This window comes from Podarcis vaucheri (assembly GCF_965113315.1).
Source record: "Podarcis vaucheri genome assembly, chromosome: 6".
NCBI lineage: Eukaryota > Metazoa > Chordata > Lepidosauria > Squamata > Lacertidae > Podarcis > Podarcis vaucheri.
Window position 1 is genome coordinate 45,821,600 of NC_138764.1, and position 16,672 is coordinate 45,838,271.

General features: G+C 43.6%; 1 protein-coding gene and 1 pseudogene across 8 annotated transcripts in view; both read right to left on the reverse strand.

The window, feature by feature from the left end:
* PATJ (PATJ crumbs cell polarity complex component) overlaps positions 1-16,672 on the reverse strand; it is a 165,917-nt gene that overhangs the window by 126,081 nt on the left and 23,164 nt on the right. For 6 of the 7 annotated variants that reach the window (XM_082228721.1, XM_082228718.1, XM_082228719.1 and 3 more), the window contains exons 15-17: positions 16,350-16,484; positions 14,404-14,571; positions 10,911-11,036 (exon numbers count right to left, since the gene is read on the reverse strand). In XM_082228721.1, coding sequence (XP_082084847.1) covers positions 10,911-11,036; positions 14,404-14,571; positions 16,350-16,484 — 429 coding nt within the window. The remainder of the gene's footprint in view (positions 1-10,910; positions 11,037-14,403; positions 14,572-16,349; positions 16,485-16,672) is intronic. The other variant, XM_082228720.1, reaches the window with a different exon arrangement.
* LOC309534695 lies at positions 7,030-9,660 on the reverse strand (annotated as a pseudogene). Its single transcript has 2 exons — positions 9,649-9,660; positions 7,030-7,685 (listed from the first exon to the last, which is right to left on the reverse strand). The product of its transcript is annotated as an uncharacterized misc_RNA (transcript).

Consider the following 16,672-nt stretch of genomic DNA (forward strand, 5'->3'; position numbering starts at 1 on the left):
TCCGCTTCCGCTGACAGTTTTTCCAGGTCATGTGGTCAGCATGACTAAGCCGCTTCTGGCAAAGCCAAGACAGCGCAAGGAAATGCCGTTTACCTTCCCGCAGGAGAGGTACCTATTTATCTACTTGCACTGCGTGCTTTTGAACTGCTAGGTTGGCAGGAGCTAGGTCTGAGCAACGGGAGCTCATCCCATCATGGGGATTCGAACCGCCGACCTTCCGACTGGCAAGCCCAAGCGGCGCAGTGGTTTAAACCACAGTGCCATCCGCATCCCAATTATATAAGGGCAAAGATGTTAGAGAACTGTGTGGTTAACAAAGAGATTTAAAGCTGGAACTTGGGCAGAGCAAGGGATAGAGGATCTTACCAAAGAGCATTAAAAAACATAAATCAGCCTATTAATAATTTTGCATGCAGAAAAGATCCAGGTTCAATCCCCACCATCTTTAGTTTAGTGCAGGGGTCTGCAACCTTTAAGACAAAAAGAGCCACTTGGACCCTTTTCCGAAGAAAAAAAACCTGGGAGCCGCAAAACCATTGCGACATTTAAAACAAATATATCTCCGGAGCCGCAATCTGACAGCGGGCGGGAAGGTGACGTCGGGATGGTGCGTGACTAATGCACGTACCACCCCCATGCGACGTCACAGCCAGTACAGCGCCCGCCACAGTGGGGAGTGTCGGGGCGCACAATGCGCCTCCTCCCCTTGCTAGTATCCGCCCCGGAGTCACGGCAAAGGTGTAAAAGAGCCACATGCGGCTCCGGAGCCGCGAGTTGCTAACCCCTGGTTTAGTGATAGAAACAAGCCCAGCAATGTTTCAAGTATTATTGATTGGTGTTGTATTATGTTGAATGATTTGATAATATACCTGGCTTTACCATTAATCCTACAGCTAAATGCATTTTCCACAGAGCGTAGTTTTCCATACATTAAGGATAGTGCCTTTAACATATCTGATCGGACAGAAATTGAATAAAAACAAATGTGAAGCTGTTAAAATTGTAGACTAGGGAAAATCGTTAGAATTTTAGGCTGGAAACTAAGTGAAAACTTGCCAAACCATACACACAGTAAGAGCACTACATATCACATTTGTGCGGTCAAAGTACATTTATAAAAAAGCTCATTTATCTTTCCAGTTCTATAATCTTATTCTTGACCAGAGATTGAAACTCCAGTCTGGATCATATCTGATTTCCAAACTTCTAATTTTTGAGGTTTGCTCATTAGAGACTTGTTTTCTTTCATAGACTCCATTTTGTGGAATGTATGGTAAATAATTGATTTTTACCAAGATTACTAATAAGCAAAACACTTGCATACTGTTGGCAAATAGTATCCATTTCTACAGCACCTTCTGTCCAAAGCCCTTTATGAACTTCATATGAAAAATAACTTTAAGTCTACAGATCAAGTAAAATGAAGTCATCTATGAATTCGCCAGCAACACTACATAAAAGTTAGTTAGGAGGTGAGCTACTCATCCAAACAGAATGGTGGAGAGAAAAAATAAGGGAGCCAGAGAATATTACTCAACCTAGAATTTGGCCAGAATATTAGATTTAACACCATCCCACATTTAATTACCAGGCATGGGGGAACCAGCAGATGTAGGTTTGTGCTGCATCTTGCAACACCACAAAAATCCTGAGTTATCAACTGGCCTATTGGTTCAGTAGATTAAATTAAAATTTATAGGTCACCTAACACAAACAATGCCTCCAAAGCAATATATGTTATCTAGACAAAAACATGCCAAAAAAACAACATAAAACTTTTAAAATACATCAGTCAACATAAATAAACAGTGAAGAAACCATCAGCTAAAAGCAAATCACAAGCTCGAATATGTTAAAACTGTTCCCATTGAAAATACTACAATCCAGGCACAGGGCTACAGGCCTAATTAGGCACAGCATGGGCTCAAATTTAGCCTGCAAGGTCATTTTTCCAAAACCATTGCACCTCCCTCCCTAAGGGGGGGGGGGCAGAAGCTTCCCAGGCTTTTGGAAGGATGTGCCAGGGGAACATTTTGGGGACTAGTCTAGTCCTCCTACTCCACTGACCGCATACCACTGCTTCTGACATGTCCTGCACCCCCTTCGCTCCCTCACACTGCTTGGGCATTTCCTTTTCCTCCCACCCTGGCTCCTGCCTCACAGGTGGCACCAAACCTCATAAATCATTGGCCTCTTCTCCTGGGTCAGCCTCCACCACCACTCTTGTCTTTGCCACCCATTCATCAGAGCCCTGCCAATCTCTGGCAAGGTATTTTCACCCACACAGAGGCAGAGTTGGGTCACCAGCCTAAGCAGGTAGAAAACATTCCATGGCATGGAGATCACCCATGCCTCCATGACAGCGATGAATCCAGAATTATGCCAAAGCAACCTTCTTTCCTCCTAGAGGTCATGAAGGACCCAGAGTACTGATATAGAAAGGGAGTTCTCTGAAAAAAATGATCCAATACAAAGGAGAGCACATACACATCTCCTCCAACTACCCCTTATTTATCAGGAACATCCCCTGTTTTTTAATCCCTGCCCCTGGTACATCATTCTCCCTTAAGGGAGAATGTTTTGTTTCTGTTTTCTTTTTAAAACACAGTATGAAATGGTAGCATCCTTATCTCTAGAAGTGAAACCCTTTGAGTGGGTAGCTGGTTGCATCCCCAGCTGGATGAACATGTCAGTAGTGGCACATGCATGAAACCCTAAGGTACCATGCAGTACATAGCCTGCCACTTCACACACTGCTGATTCCAAGGTGTACAGTGGTACCTCGGGTTACAAACACTTCGGGTTACAGACACCACTAACCCAGAAATAGTACCTCTGGTTAAGAACTTTACCTCAGGATGAGAACAGAAATTGTGCGGCGGCAGCGGGAGGCCCCATTAGCTAAAGTGGTACCTCAGGTTAAGGATGGTTTCAGGTTCAGAACAGACCTCCGGAATGAATTAAGTACGTAACCAGAGGTACCACTGTATTTTGAATTGATAGTAATCTTATATTTACCATTATTTCTTTTGCCAAAAGAACCACTATCGTGCTCTTGACTTTATCCCCACCCCAATAAATTTGCTAAGCAAATGAATAATGCCGGAGAGCAAAGAGCCTTCAGGAAAACAATCCTTGCCACAGGAATAGGCACATTGCAAGCAAGTCATCATCTTCCCCTGTGTGAAGCTTTGGAGGTCATGCACATAACATGCTGGACAGCCAACTGTCCAGCAACTAAAATTACACCCTAAACCATAAGAACGTTTCAAATGTTTATGCAAAATGGGGGAAAAACAACTGCAGATTCTTTCTGACATCCCTATAAAACTAAAGCCTACAGGCAAATTATTCCCAAACCACCCATTTTGGGATTCCCTTCGCCTTCCAAAAGCTCATCTGGTATTGCTCACAGTTAAGAGCAGAATACTGGAAAAGGCAGACGAGTGAGGAACGGCTAAGAATTCCAGAAATACAGAAAGCCTCAGATATGGCCTTTGTTCTCCCAGTAATAAACCTCTGTCCTGCTTTGCAAAAGTGAGTTTTACTGTGTGTGATTTATTATGTAATTACAGCAAAGAGATATTAGAGCTCATTAATTATCTCACACAGTATAAAACTTTTAAATTAAGTTATCGGCCATACAAATGTCACAACGGATGCCATTTACTCACTTTAATATATAATGATATATTGCAAATGCTGCTGGAAAGAGCAGATATTTTTTCCAGTAAGCTTTAGAGGCAAAACATATGGTCCACCCTTTCCATTTGGGCAGTTTCTCTGTAGCCACCCTTCCTACTGTCTAACTTTGTCTGATATGATGGCCCAGTTCACACAAACACCACAGCGTACAGTCTTTGGCTGAGTGCATGTCTGTACTTGTGCGGAAAAGTCAGAATAAGCCAGCCAAGTTACAGCTTACAAGGAGTGCCCAAAGGACCAACGGCTACAGTGTAACATAAATAAATTAAACATTTTATGTTTTGCCATGTTTTTATATTAAACAACCATAGCAATACTAAAACCACTAAAAATAAAAGCGCTGCTGAAAACAGAAGCAGAATATAATACTTCATAGCCCTTCAGACTTCAAATTCCTGACCAATCAGCAACATCAACTCAATATCTAAATGTTGCAATTGAGCTAGCTGGCATGGAAAACAAGTTGAAATTGTGTGGGCAGCCCTGCTCCTAGCGGATATCAATCTGGTATCTGAAGGCAAATACATCTATCATAGGATCTCATTAGGTGGTCAAAGATTGCTTTTTAATAGAAAAATAGGTGTCGGTACTAACAATGAAGTTGTTACAGGAAGTGTCACACTTTTTAACAACAACAAAGAGGTGCCAGTACTGTGTACCCTCTTGAAAACATGGGCTATTCATAACAGAGCTGCTCCCTGAATTATCCCAAATCTGAATGCTCAGTACTTTAACCGCCATCTTGAATTGAGACTAGTAATCAGCTGAGTAGCTTGTAACATTAAACATGCTTAGAACAGGTAATACCAGTCAAAAGCTATGCTGCTGAATTTTAAATGTGACTCCACATAGAGCAATTACAACATCTAATCTGGAGGTAACATAAACATCTACAGCAAGGATATGGCTGCAAGGATACACCAGGAATAGTGTCTAACATTGGATAATTTTCACCCAGTAGTTTCATTTTGTTTTCACTGATTAGCCATTAGCCATGTTCCCCCATCCCCGCCCCAGCTATGCAGTCATGAGAATCACTGTGACTGCATTCATATAGCATCTCCTCCAATGGTCCCTAGAAGCTGGAAAAGAAACATTTTATTCAGAGCCCTGACTCAGGGAAATCCCTACCCTCCAATCATTCCAATTTCCAAGAAGCATCTATGGTCTACTGCTACCAAGACTTCCAGCTGATTGCAAAAACGGCAGTGCCTCAGCAGCGCCAAAGGGCCCTTGTGTGGAAGCAACCTTGGTTACAGACCGGGGGAGGAAGAAAGAGAAGAGGTTAATAAAAAATACATTAAAAAGCATTTGTAAGAATATGGCTGAGAAGGAGAGAGAAAAGCAGTGCCTGTAATTTTTTGAGAGAAGCTATTATGTGCATTATCCAATATAATAATAATAATAATAATAATAATAATAATAATAATAATAATAATAATAATTTATTACGGCCGTAGGCCCATACAGATAAAAACAAGACATAAATAACAGCTTGTGCACATGGGAAAAAACAGCCGCTAAAACACTACTATAACAATAAAATACTATAAGATGGAATGGCATTGTTGTTGTTGTTGTTTAGTCGTTTAGTCGTGTCCGACTCTTCGTGACCCCATGGACCAGAGCACGCCAGGCACTTCTGTCCTCCACTGCCTCCCGCAGTTTGATCAGACTCATGCTGGTAGCTTCAAGAACACCATCCAACCATCTCATTCTCTGTCGTCCCCTTCTCCTTGTGCCCTCCATCTTTCCCAACATCAGGGTCTTTTCCAGGGAGTCTTCTCTTCTCATGAGGTGGCCAAAGTATTGCAGCCTCAGCTTCACGATCTGTCCTTCCAGTGAGCGCTCAGGGCTGATTTCCTTCAGAATGGAGACGTTTGATCTTCTTGCAGTCCATGGGACTCTCAAGAGTCTCCTCCAGCACCATAATTCAAAAGCATCAATTCTTCGGCGATCAGCCTTCTTTATGGTCCAGCTCTCACTTCCATACATCACTACTGGGAAAACCATGGCTTTTACTATACGGACCTTTGTTGGCAAGGTGATGTCTCTGCTTTTTAAGATGTTGTCTAGGTTTGCCATCGCCTTTCTCCCAAGGAGCAGGCGTCTTTTAATTTCGTGACTGCTGTCACCATCTGCACTGATCATGGAGCCCAAGAAAGTAAAATCTCTCACTGCCTCCATTTCTTCCCCTTCTATTTGCCAGGAGGTGATGGGCCCAGTGGCCATGATCTTCGTTTTTTTGATGTTGAGCTTCAGACCATATTTTGCGCTCTCCTCTTTCACCCTCATTAAAAGGTTCTTTAATTCCTCTTCACTTTCTGCCATCAAGGTTGTGTCATCTGCATATCTGAGGTTGTTGATATTTCTTCCGGCAATCTTAATTCCGGCTTGGGATTCATCCAGCCCAGCCTTTCGCATGATGAATTCTGCATATAAGTTAAATAAGCAGGGAGACAATATACAGCCTTGCCGTACTCCTTTCCCAATTTGGAACCAATCAGTTGTTCCATATCCAGTTCTAACTGTAGCTTCTTGTCCCACATAGAGATTTCTCAGGAGACAGATGAGGTGATCAGGCACTCCCATTTCTTTAAGAACTTGCCATAGTTTGCTGTGGTCAACACAGTCAAAGGCTTTTGCATAGTCAATGAAGCAGAAGTAGATGTCTTTCTGGAACTCTCTGGCTTTCTCCATAATCCAGCGCATGTTTGCAATTTGGTCTCTGGTTCCTCTGCCTCTTCTAAATCCAGCTTGCACTTCTGGGAGTTCTCGGTCCACATACTGCTTGAGCCTTCCTTGTAGAATTTCAAGCATAACCTTGCTAGCGTGTGAAATGAGTGCAATTGTGCGGTAGTTGGAGCATTCTTTGGCACTGCCTTTCTTTGGGATTGGGATGTAGACTGATCTTCTCCAATCCTCTGGCCACTGCTGAGTTTTCCAAACTTGCTGGCATATTGAGTGTAGCACCTTAACAGCATCATCTTTTAAAATTTTAAACAGTTCAGCTGGAATACCATCACTTCCACTGGCCTTGTTATTTGCAGTGCTTTCTAAGGCCCATTTGACTTCACTCTCCAGGATGTCTGGCTCAAGGTCAGCAACCGTATGGAATGGCATACTACGCCTTAATTAGCTTGTGGTGCTCCTTGGCAACGCTTTTGGGTAAGGACAGCGATCAGGAACCTAGCCACTTTCAGGGTCGTATGGGTATCCTTATCCTGCAAGATTTGGGCAAGGTGGAATTTTGGTGGGGTACCCTCTAGTTCAGGGGTGTCAAACTCAAATTCATCGGGGGCCGCCCCAGCAGTTTGGTCACCCTCAAAGGGCCGGTTGTATCTGTGGACTATGTGTCCACTCTTTATTATCACTTTCCCATCCCTCCTGAAATTGCCTTCCCTCTGCATCAGCTCCGCCTCCGCCACTTCCACCGCCCCCCCCCAAGGCCTGGTCGCTCTTCTTGCGCTTGTACTTGTCCTTGTACATCTTGTTGCGGTGCCTCTCGCACATCCAGGGCTTGCGCTGCTTGGCCACTTGCGTGGTGGTCTCGCTGCAGCCTTTGTAGGTGCAGCTCTTGCAGCCGCCGCCTCCTCCTCCTCCCCCAACTGGGCGCCGCCCTCTTCCTTGTCGTCCAGATCCTCCAGGCCTCCGCCGGGGCTGCCGGCGCTGTTGCCTCCGCCCCCGTCGCCGTCCGCGTCGCCCCCCGCCACCGGGCCCAGCTCGTAGAAGACCATGAGGCCCGAGGGCGCCTCCGAGGCCCCCCGCAGCGGTGGCTGTGGCTGCCGCACCACCTGGGGCGGCAGCAAGGCGCCCACCGCCTCCCCGCCCCCGCCGCAGGGCTGCATCACCAGCAGCGTGAGTGGCTGCGGCGGGGAAGGCGACGATGAGGAGAAAGCGGCCGAGCTGCCACTCGTGTTCCCAGAAGGCTCTGTCCTCCGGCAGGCCTCGCAGCCAGGGCCTCTCACAGGGCCCCTCGGCTTTCACAGCAATGGCAAACGGGTGCTACGGGCCGGGCGCTGACAGGTTGCCAGCTATTATGCACGTGCGGGGAAGGCGGCACGCACGCGACCTCCGCCTCCTTTCCCCAGAAACTCAAGCGCGCAAGCGCAGAGGCGGCGACGGCGGGGCTTTCCCCCCAATCCTTCCCCACTTGCACATGCGCGTTGCACGCCCGACGTCGCGCATGCTCAAAAAAGGCCGCTAGGGTAAGCAATCTCCTTTATGATATTGGCGTTAGCGGGAGGATTCGTCGCGTTAGCAGCCTGCTCGATGGGCGGATGGGAAGCGACTGGGCTTCTAATAGCGGGCTGGGGCTACACGGGCCACATGATGAGGTCTGGCGGGCCGGATTCGGCCCGCGGGCCTTGTGTTTGACACCCGTGCTCTAGTTTCTGTATGATTGATCCCAACAAATTTGCCCATGGCACCTTGAATAAGGGGCAAGTGAACATAATGTGCTGAAGCGACTCCAGCGTCTCCTTATCACATTCGCACATGGCGGAGGCTTTGAGAATCTATGTCTCAGGACATTGGAGGGAAAAACGTTAAACCTCGCTTTGGTGAAGGCCAGCCTATGGGCAACAGTCGAAAGGGAGGAGAGGTATGATGGAATGCAGTAAGTTAAAGTGATACCAATGTTCTGGGGCGAACAAACACCTCCCCCCAGCGTATAATTTCGCTGTAAATCGATGTCATCCAGTCTTTGGCGGATCAGTCTTTGAGCAGTGATTTGATCTAGTTTTAGGGAATCTAAGGGAGAGATTCCATAGCTCAGGAGTTTGGCATGAATTCTACTAGTCCAAAGGCTGGAGAATTCATCTCGCCATAAGCATTGGACAAGGTAATGGTCTGGTAATCTATGCCACAATGATAACCAATAATTGAAGACTTGCTTCCACAGGCAAGTTTCTAAGGATGCGATCTTCAATTCTAGTCGCATGGCTGCGTTGCTTACGCACAGGGGGAGCATTATCCAATATATACACCCAAGGTGGTATCATAGGGTAGACTTAGAGAGCCTTTGCCTATTAGATGCCCTCTCAATGCTTTGGACTACAACTCCCATCAGCCCCTGTTTTATAGTCCAGAACACTGTGTTGGTGAAGGCTGGCTTACAGATTGATGGAAGTGGAGAAGCAAGTGCAAAATACTACAGAGGTCAGGTTAGCACGGGCTAGGTCAGAGATGGAAAACATGTGATCCTTCAAAATGTTGGACTCTCAGCTCCTACTAGTCCCAGCAACCATAGCTAGTGGTGAGTGATGATGGGAGCTATAGTCAACAACAACTACAGGGCCACAGGTTAGCCATTCCTGGGCTAAGGCCAGTTTAGTTTTCCACGGGTCACTCCAGTCTATTATAGAAGGGCCAATTCTAGTTGCATATATTAATTTGCCCCCCTCCCCCATGGCCTATCAAAAGAGTTACTGTGACTGAATATACCTCATTAATAGATATGCACCATAAAAAGCTTAGTAGCTCAGCAAGGACACAGTGCACTTTATAAACCAATATCTTAAAATGATGGAAGATCTAAAATTAAATGGCTTACAGCCCATTTCAAATAATTCAAATTTAGCTGCATCCTATTCCTTGCCAATGTATTTGCATCGGTAAGTAAATAAAAACTGTTATTAAAGCCTCCATTAATTCTGATCATACAAAAATATAAAAGCAAGTCTGCATATTATTGCCCTCTGCAAAGGATAGTAGGTAGCTATACTGTAAACATTTGGGACCCCCTCCTAAACATAAAATATGTCAAGGGGAAAAAAAACTTTTCACAAGCACGTCTCAAGTATTTGTCTTGAATCCATCCCCAGTTTGTGTCTTATTTTGTAAAAGTATTATAGATTTCTATATCCTTTGACATATTTGTCTTATTAAACAAAAGCATTTAGACAGCACTCATATATGCAATGTGTTACGGCAAAGAGTTACCGGTAACTGCATTCCTTAGTTGGAGCCTTTAAAAATATCATATTGATGACATCAGCAGCATACACTATTTTCTATTCCTGGTAAACTTTGCTCAGACAAATTTTAGTTTCAACTATTTTCAAAATGCAACAACTTTCATTTTACGCTGACAAAATTGAGCTTTTATGGAGATTGTGCACAAGCTTTCTGTAATTACCAGAACATTCTTTGTTACAGATTTCTAAAAGGGAGTCTGTTTCGCTATGATGTTCAAACTTGATGTCGCCATTTCCAGTTCTGAAATTCTATTATTGTCCTCAGGATTTTCTCCTAAATAACACAAAGCTTTCCTTTGGCTTGTTATTCTTTCCATAAAAAAATTAACACAATATTCCTCGGAACAGGAAATAAATAATCCAGTTCAAAACTTTTGAGTTTGCTATTGAACTATGTAATAGTATTCATACAGCAGCAATAATAGCAATTTTTGAAGCTAATGTAATACCCTGCTTTGCAATGACCAAACAAAGTTACTTTGCACTGAGTCAAGCCATTGGCCTGTATAGCCTAGTGATATATATCATGATTTGCAACAGCTCTCCAAAGTTTCAAGTAAGGGGTTCTTTCTGAGGCCTGATGTCCCTAAACAATACTGAAAAAAACTACTTAGATAAAGACATCCCAGTCTTTTAATTGTGAATAAAGCAATTTTTCAGATTGAGCTATAAATTGTACGAAGTAATCCAGTCAGGCTCATTAACAGCGGAAGTGAACAACTGAGAGAGGGAGGAGAAAAGGAAGCAGGACTGCAGAGAAAAGTTGATGTTCATTTAGAGCATCACCCATTTTCCCCCAGTGCTCAGCTCAGCTGATCAGTGGGAGGGAATGTTGTGGACCATGTAAGATTAGGCAGTAGGCAAGAGGCAGACCAGGAAGCACATACTGCACACTTCTGAACTAGAAATAGAAGCCAAAGCATGCTTCTTAGAGATTATTATTGTTTATTAAATCATGGCTTCTTCTTCTTCTTCTGCTTCTTCCTATTATTATTTCACCACACCAATCCATAACAATGGATAGTAGTTTTTATTAGCTATTTAAAAACAGCTCATGTATCTACACAGAAAGTTCTTGAGACTAAAAACAAAAACTGCAAAAGAACCAACTCAGCTCTTTGCTAAGATGCAAAAATCATGTCAACAAAACGTACAGGGAATACTAAGGAACAACCGTAAATGCAATAAGGATCGAAGGCAATTAATCATCACGAATGCACAGCATACCTGGTAGTCCAAAATGCTGAATCCTAAGCCCATCTTAGTGTCTTTTACAAGTTCAATGACATTGACTTCGGAAGACCAAAGTTCTAGCTCCACCTCTTCCTCTTCTTCTTCCTCCCCTGGTTTCACCTGAGAAATAAGATATAAAGCTTTTTTCCCCCTGTTGATAAATTTATCCATCATATGGAAGCTGAAGAGGGTGCCTGGACTAGAATTTAAATCATTCTGTGAAACTAGATATTGGCTCAGTTCACTTAAGCTAAGGTCGCTAACCTTCAATGGTCGCATTAGATGCATAAAAGTAAAAGGGCACAGAGAGGAAAGCAAAAAATAAAATAAACCTGGTATGCAAACGAAGCTAAGAGTATGGCCTGTGATCTTGGAGGCTCCTGGGTCAACACTTAACTTTGCCAGGAACCCTGTAGGTGGCCACTGTATCTTGCATGCCATCTTCCTCTATAGGATTGTTGCAAGGATTACTATCCATAAAGTGCTTTGAACGATCCAAAATTTATAGTTTTAAATAGTAAGGGCAAAAGCACAAAGGAACAAGGCCATAAAATATTCAGTCGCATGATCCCACAAGGCTTTCAGTGGAAATACAAGGGCACTTCTAGTTGGAGACTCTGAAAGGCAATGCTATGACTCCATACACTGAAAATCTGAAAGAGGTCCCATTACCAAAAGTCTGTATACGTGAAGGTAGACTTAACATGCACAGTGGTACCTCGGGTTACATACGCTTCAGGTTACATACTCCGCTAACCCAGAAATAGTGCTTCAGGTTAAGAACTTTGCTTCAGGATGAGAACAGAAATTGTGCTCTGGCGGCGTGGCAGCAGGAGGAGGCCCCATTAGCTAAAGTGGTGCTTCAGGTTAAGAACAGTTTCAGGTTAAATACGGATCTCCGGAACGAATTAAGTACTTAACCCGAGGTACCACTGTACAGGGTCAAAAAAGGAAGACCTCACCAAGGCTTGGTAAGCCAAAAAACATAACAGTACCCATGCATGAATTAATTGTGCCTGTTTTGCTCCTCCCCACTCATACTGCATAGAAACAAACCACAATCCCTAGCTTAGTGCTACATTTGAGCCAGGGATCGCTTTTGGCTTTGCTCCAGATAAACTACGATCTGTAGCCAAGGTTTCGTTCTTAGCTTATTATCTGTGATTTATTAGAAGCAAAACAAACTACAATCCCTGACTTAGACGTAACACAATTATTATTATTATTATTAATTAAATTTATACACTGCCCTTCATCACAGCATTTCAGGGATGTTCGCATAATAAGAACAAGGTAAATAGATTCAGAAAGCATATTCTGTGGTATTACTCAGAGACAAATAAATTTATACAATGCCCTGATATCAGCGTAAAACCATTGTTTTAAAAGATCTGAGTGGCCACTGATAAACTCATAGAAGTATATTGGCACTGCACTGCAAGTTAAATGGAACATTTGCCATATTTTTCGCCCCATAGGACGCACCGGCCCATAGGACGCACCAAGTTTTTTTGGGGGGAAATAAAGGAAAAAAATTAATTCCCCCCCAGGCGCTTGTGGGGCAGGCAGCGGGGAGAAGCGCTCTTCTTCCCGCCGCCCGCCTGCATACCACATCGGGAGACAGTGGGGTGGCGGCGTTCCGCCTCCCTGCTGTCCCCCAACCTTGTGGAGCTGGCGCTGCAGCTCTTCTGAAGCCTGGAGAGCGAGAGGGGTCGGTGCGCATCGACCCCTCTCGCTTTCCAGGCTTCAGCGAAAGCCTGCATTCGCCCCATAGGACGCACACACATTTCCCCTTCATTTTTGGAGGGGGGAAAGTGCGTCCTATAGGGCGAAAAATACGGTAACTTAATCGCTAAGCTATCCAAAGCAGGACACTGGTACATCAAGAAGATACATCATTATGGAGCCATGGAGCCAGAAGCAAAAGTTCACTTTATTACAGAACACTGAAAGAGAAGGTCTGTACTTCTGGGGAAAAAATTAAACTCAAACTGTATTCTTCCAGTTTGCATCAGGTCCTTTGTTCACAAGATGGAAGTAATCAGCTAATGGGGAAGCTGAAACTAGGTATAATTCAAAGCTTTTGCTCCCTTATTAAACTGAAGAATGATGAATGGGATGTACACCGTCAGCATGTCGGCCCATTGATTTACATACCTTGTATCATTAGTACAATGATGTTTCCAGCTACCTGCCTAGATAAAGCCACTAGGTGTTTCCAATTACAGTGAAAGTAGTAAAGTCACAAACATGAAATATCTCTCAGGGAAGATGCATTTGTTAAAGTACCGTTGTAGCTTTGGTTCAAAAGCACACACTCAGCTTCATAAAATTCAAGGCAGTGAAGCCTGAATTTCAGATTCTGATCAGATTCATTGTTCACTGAGAAAAGGCAAAAAAGAAAAGAGGCTGTGACTATCGTTTTCTGCACTATGCACAGAAGATATATGACTCCCCTGGTGGAATGTTTGGAACTGCAGGCTGTGATCCAGCAAAGCCCGTGTGGGAGTAGCAAAATGCTTCTGTGCTTGCTCTCTCTTCTAGTAGTAGCTCCTGAGCTTCCTGAAATGCTCTTATAAAGGGTCTCCTCACTTTTTGGATGGGGCTGTCACTGTCACCTAAATGGAACTTTAAAAAATCACCAGTCATTTACACTTTGGATCCTGACACCAGTGTTTGGTTTCCCCTCTGTCTGCTTACAAAACACTACAATTAACAGGGCTTTTGCAGGAAAGGGAAGTCACAAGAGTTCTAAAACCAGGATAAAATGGATTTAGAGGGAAATGAAGCAGAAAACTAGAACCCTTCAACCACTTTCTCAAGTCTAGACTGTTTTGGTTGACCTACTATTGTCCTTGATGAGTTTATAGTGCTTCAACAGTACCTCCATTTCCTTCCTCTCCCACATCATCTTTCTTCCATTCCTACTACTGATTTGTCAATCCCTGTCCTGTCTTGCAAACACTTCTATACAGTCGTACCTTGATTGTCAAATTTAGTCCGTTCAACAATTCAGAAACCAAAGTGTGGCTTCCGATTGGCTGCAGGAGCTTCTTGCACTCAATCAGAAGCAGCGGAAGCCACGTCAGATGTTCGGCTTCCAAAAAACATTCGCAAACCAGAACACTCACTTCTGGGTTTGCGGCGTTCGGGAGCCAAAACGTCTGAGTATCAAGGAATTTGAAAACCAAGGTACGACTGCATTCTGAAAAGTACCTGGTTCCTAGTTGAGCCTAGAGGGCCAATAAGAAGTAGTTACAATTTTAGACCACTACATTGTTCAACTGCAACTACCCCAGCCATTACCACTTGGGCAAGGAGAGTTACTAGAAGGTATATTTCTAGCTTAAGTCATGACTAATTTAAATCCTACTGAATACAATGGGGCCACATCTGGATCCAACCCATTATCTTCCAAAACTCAAGGTACATCTGTTGGCACCCCCTTCCCCTTTTCTTTTCATGTTTAAAAATGTTATTGCTTTACCTTTGGTTCTGGAGAGCAAGCAATAATGGCTGTGGGCTCGTCCACAAAGGATTCTGTCCCATCATCAAACAGGCGCCGGCAACTAACCAGGGTAAATGGAGGAGGCACTTCCTTAAGAAAAGAAACTGCCTCACGGCGGGATTTTCCATACAGCTGAACACCATTTACCTATGACAAGAAATGAGAACATACATGGACTTGAAGACAACTGATCTGGTTCCACCCTGAATCATACTTTTATTTTTTAAAATAAATATTTGTAAAGGGAATATGTGTATGAATTAATACTTATTATCCCTTTTGAGTTGGATCTTTGCCCTTTTGGTCCTTCCAGGCTGCGATGCATTATGGTTTAATTTTATTCTTCTCTCTCTCTCTCTCTCTCTCTCTCTTTCTCTCTCTCTCTCTCTCTCTCTCTCTCTCTGTGTGTGTGTGTGTGTGTGTTTGCACGCATGAAAGGAGTAAGTAATCAGTTGCTTTTATCTCAGGGGTGGGAGACCTCAGGCCCAGTGGCCAAATGTACCTCCTTCCCCCAGTCTCTCAATCTGACCCTGGAGACTCTAACACCACCACCTGCCCAGGCCACGCCCCTTCTTCCCCGACCCACATCAGCTCTGCTCTCTGCCTTACTTGAGCCTTTTTGTCTGGCTGGCAACATGTCCTTGAATCATATGTGACAATTCTTCCCACTCGTAAGGTTGGAGTAGATGGTGTAGGTACCTCTGACTTCTGTGTGGCTGGAAGGTAGCCTACGGGCTAAGCATCACACTGTCGCTCCATCCACGTTTGCCCCTGGCCCCATCCACCACTGCCATGTGTTCCTCCATCCACCAAAAGGAATGAAATCCTTGGGTTGAAAAAGGTTTCACACCCCTGACTGAGCCTCACCTCCAGTTCCAGCACACCAGTTCAAAGCAAAACTCTTAAAGCAGTCTCCAACATTTATTTATATATATTATCACATTTGTAGCCAATCCTCTTTTCAAAATTAAGACTCATATACACCTTCCTCACAGGATGAAACACATCTGAATAGGATTGCAATGCCCCTTCTCTGTATGTCATAATTCTGAATCATATTCATTCTACACATTTTATTCCTTCCTTATTACTAAGTGGCCAATTTCCAAACAAAACAATGGTCTTGAGAAGGACAGCAAAGAGGAGGAATGGTAGTTATGGACTGACTCCTATTCAGTCAATGGGCATTCTCTTGCATATCTTATTAATTCCAACAGCCTGTCTCTTGATTGCTATATCAGTGGTTTGGCAGCGCTGTTTTCATTGTGAGTTTGTTACTTTTTTCTGCCCATTACAGCTTTTATTTAATGGAGTGCATAACCTGGTTAATTTTTAACATGTGCTCTAGGCTAACAGGGGGTATATTTTAACCAAGAGGCCAGTTTATTTTTTGAAAAAACTCAAAACTGGAGGAGTGGGATGAAAGAAATGTTTCACAAGCTCTGGACATAGTTGTGGATTTGGATAAGTAATGTATAGACAGAATCCAGGCTTATATAACAATAATTCACTAACAATTAAATCATAGCAAGGCTTTATTACTTCCATACTACAGTTCTGGTTGATTGTCAATATATTTCTCCCCCCCCCCCATGTCCTTTAAACCTTTGGCACTCAGCATTTCCTATAATGAATGTCACAAAAGGAAAAACAAACTGCATTGATGGGCATGAGTTTGTGACATAGCGCATTAAATGATTTAAAGGAGGAACTGCTTGCATCTCAGATGGAAAACCCAAAGGCCTAAGACTTCCAGAGTTAAGCACATACTTTCCTCCCCTCCCCTCATAGCTTTCATTTCTGTTAATACTCTTCCTAGCTATGTAGAAAGGTACTCTGATGAGTCTCACCCACATGAACACAAGTAAAACACTGGAATGTGACTAAATATCACGGCTACGTACAGTATTGTCTACAAACTTTACCTCTAGAAGTTCATCCTCCAACTGCAATAAACCAAGTTTGGCAATTGGACCATCAGGAGCTATTGAAGATATATAATGATGTCCTTCAAATGTATCCAGTTCCACCCCCAGTCTCATTGTGTGAATAGGTAGGAGCTGTTAAAAACAAAGCAGTGTGTGAGTAAGCAGCAGCTGTTAAAAAACCAAAATGTATGATATTTTATCAGCTTTTCCAGCAACTTGGATCTCTAGGGACAGGGCCTCTTGGGAACATGCTAGATGACAGAAGTCAATTGATAGATTTGGAGAACTGAGATTTAAATATCTCAAAGCAAGGGTCATAG